The following is a 15,250-nucleotide window of genomic DNA, read 5'->3' as shown; positions in this document are numbered from 1 at the left end:
AACCTCCATACACACTGTCCGGGCTTGTGCCCCAGGAATGTCACTTTGGTGCTGCTAATATATTGGTTTGACTTCACCCTCAGAGGCTCACTCCATTATCTCTTGAAACAGATGGATGCCAACAAGATAATATTTTCAGTTACTACTGTATGCAATTTATCATTAGACTATGATGATCAACTTTATTGTGTCAGGAACAGGTGTCTGATTAAGAAAAGAAGAAGAAAAAAACCTGTTAAAACTGTCCAAAATTAGACCTATTTCTGAACTAGGCATATTTCACCAAGAAACTAAAACTACCTCCTCCTCCTTAGACCCTGAATAACGGTAATTCGTATTTCTGCTTTCTCATAACTTCATTATCTCAACCAGTTTGTTCTTGAAGGAGCTTTCAAATGACATCCAGTGGCCACTACTGAAATACCCAGGTGTCAGGATTCTGAGAAATATCTAGACAAAAATATTTCAGAGGTGATAACATGAGCCAACGGCCACCAACCACAAATGTGCTAATCAGGGTATTTCTTTTGTACGTGTGTGTTTGAGTTTTTAGCAATGCTTTCTGTCACTGTAACGAAAGATGAGGTTTAAGCTTCGAAAGAGGTTTGTGAGAATCCCAGCTGTACAAGTTGTGTTCTCAAGCCCCACCCTGGGGGAAAAAAGGCAATAGAATGCTACATTGGGAAAATAAACCTACTGTTTGGTATTAGGCCCCAACTGCAATATTCATTAAAGTAGCATCATTCCATGATAAATGGTCATGGCTTCCTCAAAGAATCATGGCAAATGTCATTTATTAAGGGCACACTGAGTTGTTAGGAGACCCGTATTCTCCTTGGAACACAACAATTCCCAGAGTTCCCTGGGCAGAAGGATTGGTTGTTAAACCACTCTGGAAATTTTAGCTGAATGTTGTAGCTAGAGCAATAAAGCTGAATGTTGTAAGATTAAGGACACATAAAAGAACGTATTTTTTCACAGTTAAACTATGGAACTTGTTTCCACAGGAGGCAGTGATAGTGACAATAGTAGTAACAGTAGTAGTAGTGGTACTAGTAATAATAATAATAATAGCAGCAACAACAACTTATTATTTATACCCGATCCATTTGACTGGGTTTCTCCAGCCACTCTGGGTAGCTCCCAACAGAATATTAAAAACACAATAAAACATCAAACATTTAAAAAGTCCCTAAACAGGGCTGCCTTCAGTTGTTTTCTAAAAGTCAGATAGTTGTTTCTTTCCTTGACATCTGATGGGAGGGCGTTCCACAGGGCGGGTGCCACTACCGAGAACGCCCTCTGCCTGGTTCCCTGTAACCTCACTTCTTGCAGTGAGGGAACCACCAAAAGGCCCTCGGAGCTGGACCTCAATGTCCAGGCAGAATGATAGGTCTGGAGACGCTCCTTCAGCTATACTGGGCCAAGGCCATTTAGGGCTTTAAAGGTCAGCACCGACACTTTGAATTGTGCTCAGAAACGTACTGGGAGCCAATGTAGAACTTGGATGCTTTGAAGGGATACCATATTTTTCGCTCTATAGGGCACACTGGACCATAGGGTGCACTTAGTTTTTTTGGGGGGGATAAAGAAAAAAAGCCCGGGCTCCCCAGGCTTGCGGATATCTGCCCGAAGCCCGGGGTGCACTGTGTAGCGCTCCCCGGGCTTCGGGATGCAGGCTACTATCCGCAAGCTTGGGGAGCCCGGCGGGAACTCCCGCCGTGCTCCAAAGGCTTGTGGATAGCTTCCTGAAGCCTGGAGAGCGAGAGGGATCGGTGCACACTGACCCCTCTCGCTCTCCAGACTTCAGCGAAAGCCTGCATTCGCTCCATAGGACGCACACACATTTCCCCTTCATTTTTGGAGGGGGAAAAGTGTGTCCTATAGAGTGAAAAATACGGTATTTGATAACTCCATGGAAGCTAAGACAATAAAAAACTACTAGCCATGATGGATAAACTATGCCTCCGTGGTTAGAGGCAGTAATGTTTCTGAATGCCTGCAGCTGGAAAGTGGAGGAGGGGCGAGTGCTCTTTTGCTTGGGTCCTACTTGCCACAGACATCTGGTTGGCCAAACAAAGAACAGGATGCAGGACTAGAATGGTCATGGGCCTGATCCTGCAGGCTCTTCCTATGTGCTTAACAAAACAAAATAGAAATTCAAGTCAACAATTCTCTAAATAAGTAATTCAATGGCATTTTAAAAAGTAATAAGTGGCTAACCGGATGCCTATGAGATGCCCCAAAGCAGGACTCATGTGCTGCAGTGTTCTTCCCACTGGTGATTTGCAGCTACCATACCTGCTGCCCCCAGCACTGTTCCCCCATCCTGCTGCCTCTGCTGCCGGCAGAGAAATAACACTAGCACCAGCACTAATTTTGGGTGAGAGCTCACTGAAATTGCCCCACAAGATATGCCCAGGATGCCAATGGGGCTGCCATCTTGGGGGCTTCTTCTGACTGAAGCAACCGCCTCAATCTGCCACATGACAGAGCCCTCCAGATGCCTATAGGTCAACCAGATGCCAATGAGAAGCCTGAAAGCAGGATCTGAGTGCAGCAACCCTCTCCCCACTTGTGATTCCCAGCAAAGGCATAGCCACTGTGTCTCAAAGTCATTGCTTCTGTGTTCCTTCTCTTCTAGCTAGGCTAGATTTCTGTTTGTTCCTACCAATCCCACTGAATACCTTTTCTCCTAGCACCTTGTTTCGAGGAACTTTGCCTCCTTTAGCATTTCTGCAACTTGGCAACGCTTTCCAGTGCTCAACCTGCCCCACAAAGCTGTTTCTCTGTGGACAACTTTCTTTCCCAGATAGAAGGCAAAACATTTTGAATCCCTGAGCTGTTGGAACTATGAGCAGCCACTTGGTGCCAGGGGCTTCTCTTCAATAATCATAATATAATGTAGATGTTGACATGGGAGAGTTATTTGTTTGTTTGTTTGTTTGTTTCATTTACACCCCACCTTTTCTCCATGGAGCTTACACCGTTCTCCTGCCCCTCATTTAATTCCTACCTCAACCCTGTGAGCTAGGATAGGCCAAGAGGCAGGGTCACCCATTGAGCTTCATGGCCGAGTGGATATTTGAACCCTGGTCTCTTAGGGCCTAGTTCAACACTCAAACCACTACACCAATTGAGGAATTCATATTTTTGAAATCAGATCCAATTTCCCCACCCAAGCAGCTGCACATTGCAAAATTTGTAATTGTAAAAACTTCTTCTTCTTCTTCTTCTTCTTCTTCTTCTTCTTCTTCTTCTTCTTCTTCTTCTTCTTCTTCTTGCATTTTGTAAAGGTATTTTCATGTGTTTTAGAGATGCAAAAGCTGCTTCATGAGACCAGTTTCCCATGAAGGGTGTGATTCGTTAGAAAGAAAGAAAGAAAGAAAGAAAGAAAGAAAGATTAGGAGAAGTGACCTGTGAATGTCTTTCAAATATTTGCTCATCTCACGTCTAGAAGGATTGCCATTCATTGATTTTTTAATGTCTTTCTCAAGGCATTTAATTTTATTAATCATTTCTCTCTCCAGCCTGGGGTGTCAGCCCTCTATAGAGCTTCAGGCAGGAAACGACCACAGATGCAAGCCTAGATGCACATGATTCAGTTTGGTTTCCTTTGCTCCGAAAACATCTGCCGATTGTGACTGCACTTGAAAGCAGTGACCGAGAGCTGAAGGCCATTTTTAGTATATCCTTGCAAATGAGCTTGAAAGTGGGGTGGGGGGGGAATACACAGAGAAAGGCAATGCTCCAGGAAAACAATTTGTACCATAGTGTAATGGTGGTAAAATTGTTTTGGTACAATTTCTGGGATTCTCCATTTTGTTAGTAGGGTGACTATGCTAGAGGTTGGATGTATAGACTCCATTTTGTGTGCTAGAGGTTGCATGTATCTGGGAAGGTGCAGATTAATAATAAAATACTCGAACCACTGGTGTTTGAAGCCAAGTGCACATGACATTCGCCACGATTCTTCAGTATTATGTAGTTCCTTTAGAAAGACCCCTTACTCTCCAACTAGCTTCCATCTGATTAGAAAACAGACACCATGGTAGAACTGAGATGTGTCAGGCAGCCAATAATAATAATAATAATAATAATAATAATAATAATAATAATAATAATATAATAATAATAATAATAATACCCTGCCCATCTGGCTGGGTTTCCTCAGCCACTCTGGGCGGCTTCCAACAGAATATTAAAAATACAATAAAACATCAAAGATTAAAAAGTTCCCTAAAACAGGGCTGCCTTCAGATGTCTTCTAAAAGTCAGATAGTTGTTTATTTCCTTGACATCTGATGCTCAGAAACGTACTGGGAGCCAATGTAGGTCTTTCAGGACCAGTGCTATATGGTCTTGGGGGCCACTCCCAGTCACCAGTCTAGCTGCCACATTCTGGATTAGTTGTAGTTTCTGGGTCACCTTCTAAGTTAGCTCCACATAGAGCGTGTTGCAGTAGTCCAAGCGGGAGATAACTACAGCATGCACTACTCTGGCGAGACAGTCTGCAGGCAGGTAGGGAATCAGCCTGTGTACCAGATGGAGCTGGTAGACAGCTGCCCTGGACACAGAATTGACCTGCACCTCCATGGACAGCTGTGAGTCCAAAATGACTCCCAGGCTGCTCACCTGGTCCTTCAGGGGCAGAGTTACCCCATTCAGGATCAGGGAGTCCTCCACACCTGCCCACCCCCTGTCTCCCCAAAAACAATACTTCTGTCTTGTCAGGATTCAAACTCAATCTGTTAGCCGCCATCCATCCTCCAACCGCCTCCAGGCACTCACACAGGACATGACAATTTCAGTTAATTGGAAGCAAATCAGGTAATGGACATCAGGTGAATACCACCTTGCCCCTTTTCTGGTATGAACCACAACATTAAAAAGTTACTTGAAAAGCAATAGGGAAAACAACATGAGGCATTTCAAGGTGTTAATATGTATATAGCCATAGTCAAGATTAAATTACAGAAGCAAAACAAACAAACAAACAAACAAAAATTGGGCATATTTTTTAAGAACACATTTTCTATGGTTCCTCTTTTATACCCTATAATAGCTTTATTGATGCTTCTTGCTGCGATTGAAACAACTTTTTTTTTTTGCTCTCCCTTCTTACAATTTCTAAACTTTGCATAATTTAGCCCCTTTAACTGTGAACTAGCATGAATTTCATTTTTAGCTTGCTTTTCCTCTCATGGGAGACCAGGCCAGCAAGCAGCAAAACAATATGATATATATATATAATATATATAAAAAATATTCGGAATATATCCTAACTGCAGCTGCTGAGATTGCAATAGACATTCACATCTTAAAGGGCTGGATAAACAAACAGGCCTTAGTGTAATAGATGCATTACCTGGGAACAGAGTGCCATAAATGTAGTGTGATCATGGAGAAGGCCCTGTTGTGAGTCACTGTCCATTAGCCTCCCCTACAGATAGAATGATAGAAACGTAGAGTTGGAAGGGAACTCAAATGGTCCTCTAAGTTCAATTCCCTGCAATGCAGAAATCTCAACTTCTTCTTCTTTGGTGATCACTCATAGTCGAGTAAGATTGTCTTTCGTAAACACGGTTTTAACAATGAGTCCATAAGTGACTGTGGAGGCCAATTCTAGATCCACACGTCCTTCCACAGTGGGGACATAGGCTTCCGGGCAGGAGTGGATCACGGTGAGGGTTTGCCAAGCTCATTTCTCCCTTTCATCCTGAGTTTGAGCATCTTCAAAGCCCATGAAACCTTTGGTAAAGGCTGTACTCCAATTGGAGCACTCACAGGCCAGTGTTTCCCAGTTGTCAGTGTTTATACTACTTTTTTTAGATTTGCCTTGAGAGAGTCTTTAAACCTCTTTTGTTGACCACCATTACGCTTTCCATTTTTAATTTCGGAATAGAGTAGTTGCTTTGGAAAACAATAACCAGGCATCTGAACAACATGGCCAATCCAATGAAGTTGATGTTGAAGAATCATTGCTTCTACACTGGTGATTTTTGCTTCTTCCAGTACACTGGCATTAGTTCACCTGTCTTCTAAAGTGACGTGTAAAATTTTTCGGAGACACTGTTGATGGAATCTTACGAGATTACGAGATGGTGTTTATAAGTGGTCCATGTTTCACAAGCACACAGTAAGGTTGGTAGTACAATACCTTTGTAAACAAGCAGTTTGGTTTCCCTGTGAATATCCCAGTCCTCAAACACTCTGCACTTCAGTCAGGAGAAAACTGCATTTGCAGAGCTCAGGCAGTGCTGAATTTCGGCATCAATGTCAACCTTCAACTGAATCTCAGATAAAGCATCCATGACAGATGGCCATCCAACCTCTGCTTTAAAACCTCCAAGGACAGTTCACCACCTTCTGATGGAGTCTGTTCTACTGTCAAATAGCTCTTACTGTCAGAAAGCTATTCCTAATGTTTATTCTGAATCTCCTTTCTTCTAACTTGAAGCCATTGGTTCAGGTTCTACCCTCTTTAACAAGAGAAAACAATATTGTTCCCTCTTCCATGTGACAACCCTTTAAGATATTGGAAGATGGCTATCGTATCTCCTCTTTGTCTCCTCTTGTCCCAGCTCCTTTAACCGTTCCTCATAAGCTTGGTTTCCAGACCCTTGATCATCTTGGTTGCCCTCCTCTGCACACGTTAAAGCTTATCAATATCCTCCTTAAATTGTGGCACCCAGAACTGGATACAGTGCTTCAGGTATGGTCTGACCAAGGCAGAATAGAGTGGTATATATCAAAGTAGGGGTTGGAGAGTATTACTTTTTACTTTTACAAATATTTCTATACCATGACCTCATACAGAAAATATTTAAGTGGTGTATGGCAAATATAAAAAGAGAAAATGTTGTGCAGTAGTTAGAGAGCTGGATTAGGACATGAGAGAGCACTTCCTCTCAGCCTAACCTACCTCTCAGGGTTATTGTGAGAATTAAATGAAGAGGATGAGGATTATGTAAGCTGCTTTGAGCTCCTTGGACAAGAAGATAGGACATAAATGCAGTAAATAACACAATAAGAACAATATAAAAGCAATGGAGGGAACTGAAAGGCACCAGCCATTCACATAGAATCCATGCAACTCAAAAGAGCTGTAGACACATGGATGTCTTCAGAAGGCATCTGGAAGTATCAAATGAGGGTGCCTGGAAGATTGCCATCAGGAAGACATTCCACATTGCTGGGGCAGCTATGCTAGATGCTCGGTTTTTCAAGGATGCATTCAGTTAACAGTATTCCTTAAACATATCTCAGTGATATATGTTTGAGTGAAGGGATCAGGTGGTCCTAAAGCTATCCTGGACCCAACTTGTTAGGGGTTTTGTACATCAAGGGCTGTGAACTTGGGCCCTGAGCCATTTGAACTCTAGTATTGAAACTTTTAATCAGGCCCAGTAGCACATAGAAGTGTACTGCTTGAAGGACCTGTGATAAATTGTCCCATTTCCTTGAAGAAGCATTCTGCCCCAACAGAAGCATTTTGCCCCAGCTTCCAGACAGTTTTCAAGGGTAGCTCCACATAGAGTGCATTGCAATTAGACCAGATGTCTGCAGGTCTTTCTTTGAAACCCCTAATTTCCTCCTGTCTCTCTGGATTCAGTGTAGCTTTCCAGTGCAGTCTATCAAGAGGACTACCTTGCGTTTTTTCTAAAATTATGTCATTACATCCAGTGCTCCAAACAAGCCAGATGACATCTGGAAGTTTAGTTGGGGGTTTGCCACTTTGCTGAACATTCATGGGTGGCCACGCTTCAAAGCTTTTCAGTTTCAGCTGCTACCGTTCTTCCGGCATTCAGCATTCAAATGAAGTGGAAGCTGGTGTAGAACCACAGGTGGTTGTTTCAGAACGGCAACCACATGGTCTGAAAATAGGCCCAAGAGCCTCAAAATGGTAAAGCAGATTGCAGAAACCTGTTGTTGTTGTTGTTGATCTCATATTTTTAGAGAGCAAACAAAGACTGAAGCTAATGACATTTTCAGATTAGTGAAAAATACAAGACACTGAAATATTGGAAGGGATCTTGGAGGTCGTTTAGCCCAATGAAGGCTCAACTTTGATGCTTCTCAATGCAGGATCACCTTTCATATTTTCCACTCCTGTTATCTAATATCTTTTTGTGAGTCCTTTGCTTCACAGTATACTGTCAGCTGTTGCATCCGTACAACATTGTCACTGGGTGAACAGAGCAAGTGGGTCAATGGCAAGGTGAAATTCCCCTAACCTGGACAGATTCTATAAGAACATAAGAGCTCTGATGGATCAAGCCCAAATATCCATCTGCTCCAGCATTCTACATTCCTCAATGGCCAATGAGGTGGCTCAAGGAGACCCATAAGAACGTAACGATGAAGGCACACTGCCTCTGGAAATTTGGCTTTTGTGGACCCAGCAGCCATTGATAGAATTTATCCTCCATGGATTTGTCTAAAACCCTATTGAAACCGCCCAAAGCAGTGGCCGTGACCAGAATTCATGGAAGTTACTTCTGTGTTTCACTGTTTGTATTTATAGAAAACGCAGTTGACATTCCATACATGTCTATTTCACCTGCCCTTGCTTTCTCACCCCCACCAATCTGAGAACTATTGCTATGTATGAAGAGGAACATAAGAAGAGACCTGATGGACCAGGCCAATGGCCCATCTAGCCCAGTACTCACAGTGACCAAACAAGTGCCCACAGGGAGCCCCCAAACAGGACCTGAGTACAACAGCACTCTCCCCAACATAGGAGCCAAATCCAGGGAGCCAGGGGTGCTTGGGCACCCACAATAATATAATTGTGGGGGCAGGGAACCCACAAAGTCAATGAGAAAAGGCAGCAGATGGCAGCAGTATTGCCTCTGAAAGAGGAGTTCAGCGCCGCCCTCCGCAGCTAGCAAGCGAGGCAGCCTTTATTGGGGGGGGGGCTTGGATGCAGAAGTAGGGCACCCCCGGTCCCCAGTTGTGATTCCCAGTGTCTGGGAATCAGAGGTGTATTGCCTCCTGCATTGGAAAGCGAAAATATTCCCTGTGGATTGTAGCCAGTTGCTCACGTGGCTTGGGCAGTTTTCAGATTAGGAATCTCAGGTCCTATGGTCAATTAATTCCTATTTCCCATTGCATGGTTACTGACTTTACCTCTCCAAGGTGTTTTGTTTTTTTTACAGCAATATTCATCATAAGCTTTCCTCAGGAGGATTATGTGTATCTTGCACTATGTGTGAAGAACCAAATTTCAGCTATTTGCTAGAGAAGTATGCTATCCATTGTTTTGTTTTTTAAAAATAGGCCCTTCAGTGAGTAAGACTTAAGCATCCTTCTCTCTAGTAATGTTTGAGAATTCATAAGAACACAAAAAGAGCTCCACTGCATCAGAACCAAAGGTCCATCTGTTCCAGCATCCTCTTCCTCACAGTGGTCAACCAGACTCATTTATGAAGCCCATGATCCCTCTCTCACAGTTGTCTCCCCATGTCTGGTACAGTGGTACCTTGAGTTACAAACTCCTCATGTTACAAATGCTTCAGGTTACAGAATCCGCTAACCTGGAAGAGTTACCTTGAGTTGAGAACTTTGCCTCAGGATTAGAACGGAAATCTTGTGCCGGCGGCACAGCGGCAGCAAGAGGCCCCATTAGTGAAAGCACGTCAATAGTTAAGAACAGTTTCAGGTTAAGAATGGACCTCTGGAACGAATTAAGTTCGTAACTAGAGGTACCACTGTATTCAGAAGCATGATGCTTCTGGTCCTGGAGATAGCATACAGTCATTATGGTGAGTGCTATCATAGGCTAGTAGTCATCGGCTAGTGGCTAATGGGTGGCGCAGTGGTCAGAGGGCCAGACTAGGACCCGGAAGACCAAATCACTGGGTGACTTTAGATCAGTCACTCTCTTTTCCTCAAACCCGCCTCACAGGATTCTTGTGAGGAGAAAAGGGGGAGGGGGAGAATAATGAGCTCCTTGGAGGAAATGTGGGATATAAAATGCAATAATGTTTACAATAAAATAAATAGAATAAGATTTTACCTATGCGAATGTTAAATCATTGGGTTTTGTGGGGGGGGGGGTATATTCTTTTTATCACAAATGAATTAGTTTGATGTTCCACTTTACCACTTGACTCTTGATGGACAATCTAAGTCAGTTGCTTTTCAATTAAAAACAAACACACACAAAACTTTTCTGCCTCATTCTCTGATGAGTGTGCAGCTAGCAAAACAAATGCTAATTGATTTCCCCTTCCAAACCAACCTCATTATCTGCTTCCCCTGATGTACCAAGAGAACAAAAAGTTTGCTACTAACTCTTCGAAACCTTGTTGCCTGATTAAGTCCCATGCCTATAGATTAATTTTGTTCACATTTCTGCAGGATACCCCCAAAGGCCTACAAAACTTATTGAATTAATTAAAGTGCTCCACAGTCTGAAACTTCTGCCAGGGGAGATGGTCAAAAGGATTTTGCTAACTTTTCTCCTACTGTAAATGCAGTAACAGGTTTTTCTCCTGCTATAAAATTATACATATATAATGTGTGTGTGTGTGTGTATGTATACACATATCAAGAGCTTTAGGATGTTTGATTTCATGTGCTCATCCTAAATTAGACCCCATCTGCGCTATGCATTTCAAACTGTATCATACCACTTTAAGCAGCCATGGCTCCCCCAAAAGCATCCTGGGAACTGTAGTTTGTTAAGGGCAAGGAGAGTTGTTAGGTGACTCCTATTCCCCATTCTGGGCTACAGTTCTCAGAGTGGCTTAACAATTAATCCCTCTTCCCCGGAGCTACATCTCTTAAGAGCCTCTTCAAGCCTTTGGTCTCCACTGCACCGGGTAACAAGAAGAATTGGGCCAAACATTCAAAAGTAAAGTCCAATCCAGTTCATATCTTCCTCCCTCCCTCCCTCCCTCCCTCTCTCTCTCCCACACACACACATACATTTCAAGATGGGAAAGGGGACAACATAAAGGAAGGCGTAATTCTGAATTGCCCCCAATCTTCATAATGGCACAGCTCCATCCTATGTTCACAGTTAGGACTGCACAAGCTGAGGCACTCAATAGAGGCTAGCTGCTCTCAAAGTTGTTTGTAGCAGAAGGTTCAGTTTGAATTAGGCCTCATCAAATTTTGATTGTGGAGCTGGTTTTCCACGTTAAGATTTACCTTCGGAACATCACATACCGGTTGTGTGTCCCAGAAAAAATGGGACATCCCTCCCCCCCCCCATGCAAGATCACAACAGCCATTTTGCGTGCTGCGAACTCTCGCCGTCTCACCCCCCAAAAAAGCACTTTTATCAGGGTACAGTGAGGCATGGGTCACATGACTTGCCTGGGAGTGCATCCCAGAAGACACACGCCCTGGTATCAGATCTCCAAAATTTGGAGGGTATGACATTAGAGTGGTTTTCTTGCATCCTCCCAGTGCCTTTTCCCCGTCCAAAGCTGATTTTTCACACAGTAGCTATCACTGGCAGATTTCATGAGAAAACTATGAGAGGGAGAAAAGCTCATCAAGTTTCTCCACCATTGACCCAATGAAGCAGATTGTAACAAGCAACCATATCTAACAACAGATCAGCCATTTTTACTATTTTTTCACCAGGATACCTGATAGGAGCCTCTTTTGGGTTCCTCCAGATGTGAGCTTAGGGCTGTAGCCAACTAAGTTCTACACTGAAATTAATTGGTCTAAATTGGCAGCTATATTAATTTCAATGGGTCTACTCTGAGAAGGACCAACTTTGAAGACAACTCTTAGTATTGCAAAAGGAGTTGTTCAGATATTGCAAGTGTGTGTGTGTGTGTGTGTGTGTGTGTGTGTGTGGTTTATTAGAATTCCCCCTGAAAAGGTAAATCCAAATTGAATGGGGGGTGGGGGATTCTGAATGCCAACAATGTTGTGTAGATGCTGGCAAAAATGTGTATGCATTAGAAGCACATGGTGACCCATTTTATGTGATTTGTTTCTCTCACAAATTGGACTTTTCACAATAGGGTATTCCAACCAGAAGCCCCAGTTTTCACAAGAATGGAGGTCGCATGAGGGTTGCTAGTAAAACCTTTGCAGAGCTGCAGTTCCCAGCACCCTTAGTAAACTGCAGGTCCCAGAAATCTTTGAGGAAAGCCATAGTTTTTAAAATGGTATAAGAGTGCATTAAATGTATGGTATAGGTGTGACCAGTGACTTGTAACCACCCTGGCAGAATATATGAACAGGGGCACAGGCTTCCTGGCTCAGGTGGTTGCTGTGCTGACAAAACTGCATAGCGTTTCCTTATATTTGCTGCCCCCTAGTGGCACTTAAAGGGTTATTTAATCTTCTACAGTAAAGAGTTCTTCCTTGAAAAAGATACAATGATTGGTATGTGTGAAAGGAATAAAAACACAATTTCCACAAAAATCTTAAGCCAAAGCCGGGCTCAGAGCGGGTAACAACAAGTAAAAATAGTACAGTGTACATAAAATCACATAGTCAATTAATTAAAATACATTCTAAAATGAATTCAGAATCAAATTAATGGCAACCATTGGGTTAGAGTTCTATGAGGATTACAGAAGGAGAGAGGGGGATAGACTGTGCCTTGGCCAAAGGCCTGGTGGTACAGCTCCTTCTTGCAGGCCCTGCAGAAAGATGTCAAGTCTCTTGTGACAGAGCATTCCACCAGATATAGGCCACAGCTGAAAAAGCCCTGGCTCTGGTCGAGGCCAGCCTAACCTCCCTATGGCCCGGGATCTCCAAGATGTTTTTATTTGAAGACTGAAAGGTCCTCTGTGGGACATGCCAGGAGAGGTGGTCGCGTAGGTACGAGGGTCCTTGTCAGCCAAAGTTCATCAAAACTCAGTTCTGGCACCTCTCAGGTGGGCACCATTGCCATTATAAGAGAGCAAGGGAGATGTTCATGGTGAGTTCTGGCATTAATTTTTATAGAAAAATAACACTGCCTAAAACTATGATTCTATGATTTTCTGACTATGAAAGAAGGATCTGGTGATAATTCAGAGGTTTTCCACACCAGTGAAAGCTTTTGTTTTAATGAGAAAACTATTTATTTCAGCTTCTGCAACTCCATAAGAAGTATTATGGGTCTATTTCAACCAGTTCATAACTCCCCCTTCCTTCAATCATTTCAAACTGCATGAGTTTCTCTGCATTTTATTAAATCCATGCTTGCAGGCAAAAGCATTTTTCAAAGCATCTTGGACCTGCCTGTTCCTCAGGCTGTACACAAAGGGGGTCATTAGAGGACAAACCACATTGTTAAGAATGGCCACAACCTTGTTGAAGTTTTGCCCACCATCCCGCTCAGGTATGACGTACATAGAGATGCAGCTTCCATAGGTGACAGTGACAATGGTGATGTGGGAAGCACAGGTGGAAAAGGCCTTCTGCCTCCCTGCAGCACTTGGGATGTGGAGAACAGTTGAGATTATATTCACATAGGACACAACGGTGATAGCTAAAGTCCCCAGTAGCGTAAACACCGAAAGAATAAAGCTGGAGAGCTCTAGGAAATGTGTGTCACCACAGAGAAGATGGAGTAATGCTTTGCTGTCGCAGAAGAAATGGTCAATGATGTTGGAGCCACAAACAGGAAATTGAACATATAGCAGAGATTGAGCCAAAATCACAGCAAGCGACCCAATCCAAGAGAACAGCACCAAAAGTGTGCAGAACCTCTCGTTCATGATGGTGGTGTACCTTAGGGGGTTGCAGATGGCCACATATCGGTCAAAGGACATCACGGTCAGCAGGAAGAAGTCTGTGGTGCCCAGGAAGAAATAGAAAAACAATTGGCTTATACATCCAGCATACGAGATTGTTTTCCTGCCAGATGCAAGGTTGAACAATGCCTTTGGGATGGCAGCAGTGGTGTATCCAATTTCCAAGATGGCATAATTCCGGAGGAAGAAATACATGGGTGTCCTGAGGCGGAAATCCATGAGAGTGATGGTGATAATCATCATGTTTCCCGTTACTGCCATCAGGTACATGATTAAGAAAAGGACAAAGAAAAATATCTCTAGTTTGCCATTCTCAGTGAATCCCAGCAGTAGAAATTCATTTATCTTTGTTTGGTTCTCCATAAAGTCTTGACTTGACTTGAGTTATCTGCTGGCAAAAGATGAGTATAGATAAGTAGCATTATTATCATTATCATTATCATTATCATTATCATTATGAAGTTAAGCCAAGCCTGCCTGGATCAGACCACAGAATCATATAGTTCAGCCTCCTGTTTTATACATTGACTCAGATTCGGATTCATAGAATCACAGAGTTGAAAGGGACCACAAGGGTCATCTAGTCAAAACACCTGCAATGCAAAAATCCTTTTGCCCAGTGTTTGACCTGAACCCAAGACCCTAAGATTAAGAGTCTCATGCTCTTCCAGCTGAGCTAAATAATCTGTGGAAATTCACACAACTGGATTCAACTGACCATACCTGCAAAGATAGAGGGAAAATGTCCATTTACAAGTGCCATTTTTATCCAAAGCACACATGCAAAGTGTCAAGCACACATGCAAACACTGAACTGATCACTTGCAAAGTCCTTGTCTGACAACATATCTGAAAAGAAATTAATTGGGACCACCAATATTTATTGGTAAATGACATTCACACAAATGGTTAGTACTTCCACTTAATGAAGACTTAATAACTGTGTTTGTAAGATAGTGTGCGAGGAAGACAGTTACTGAATTTGCACATCACCAGGGTCGGTCCTAACTTAGGCTGAGTGAGGCAGTTACGTACCTTATGGAACAGAAGATGAACTGTATTACTGCAATGTTGAGGACAGAGTTGTGGATACCAGAAGCCCTGCCATATATTCCTTCAGCTAAAGTTTGGCAGAGGACTTAACTGTGTCACCAGTGTTGATGTAAGTGTCAGATGCCACCGTATAGGCAGTTTCTGTAGCTGGAGGGAAGGTGACATCCTGCCCTTTGCCTCAGGCTCTGTAATACCTCATCTCACCATGTCCATTGTATTGTGACTGCCTCTGCCCTGAAAGAGAGTCTGACTTCACTGTGACAATGGTTGGATTACCAAAATCACAATATGAGCCAATGGGATTGTGGCAGGAAATTGCTACAACAGCTTTGCTAACCATCACGGAGCTCAGATCAGAAAATTACCATGTACGGCATTTGTGGCTTGAAGTCAGAGTACATAGAAGCCTTCCTGCCCAAATTGTTGTGAGAGAGCTCTAAGATTTCAAAAAGTGTGTAATTGGAGTCCAGCCA

At 43.1% G+C, this 15,250-nt stretch overlaps 1 protein-coding gene across 1 annotated transcript; it reads right to left on the bottom strand.

Annotated features, from left to right (window-relative positions):
- Positions 1-13,048: 13,048 nt before the first annotated feature.
- LOC128400453 (olfactory receptor 49-like) lies at positions 13,049-14,087 on the bottom strand. Its single transcript, XM_053362641.1, has 2 exons — positions 13,185-14,087; positions 13,049-13,060 (listed from the first exon to the last, which is right to left on the bottom strand). Exons 1-2 carry the CDS (start codon positions 14,085-14,087, stop codon positions 13,049-13,051), a joined length of 915 nt encoding a protein of 304 aa, XP_053218616.1.
- Between the last annotated feature and the right edge of the window lie 1,163 nt (positions 14,088-15,250).

Source organism: Podarcis raffonei, chromosome 13, assembly GCF_027172205.1.
Source record: "Podarcis raffonei isolate rPodRaf1 chromosome 13, rPodRaf1.pri, whole genome shotgun sequence".
Taxonomy (NCBI): domain Eukaryota; kingdom Metazoa; phylum Chordata; class Lepidosauria; order Squamata; family Lacertidae; genus Podarcis; species Podarcis raffonei.
The sequence above is the reverse complement of the archived record's forward strand: the minus strand, read 5'-3'. Positions and strand labels throughout refer to the sequence as shown.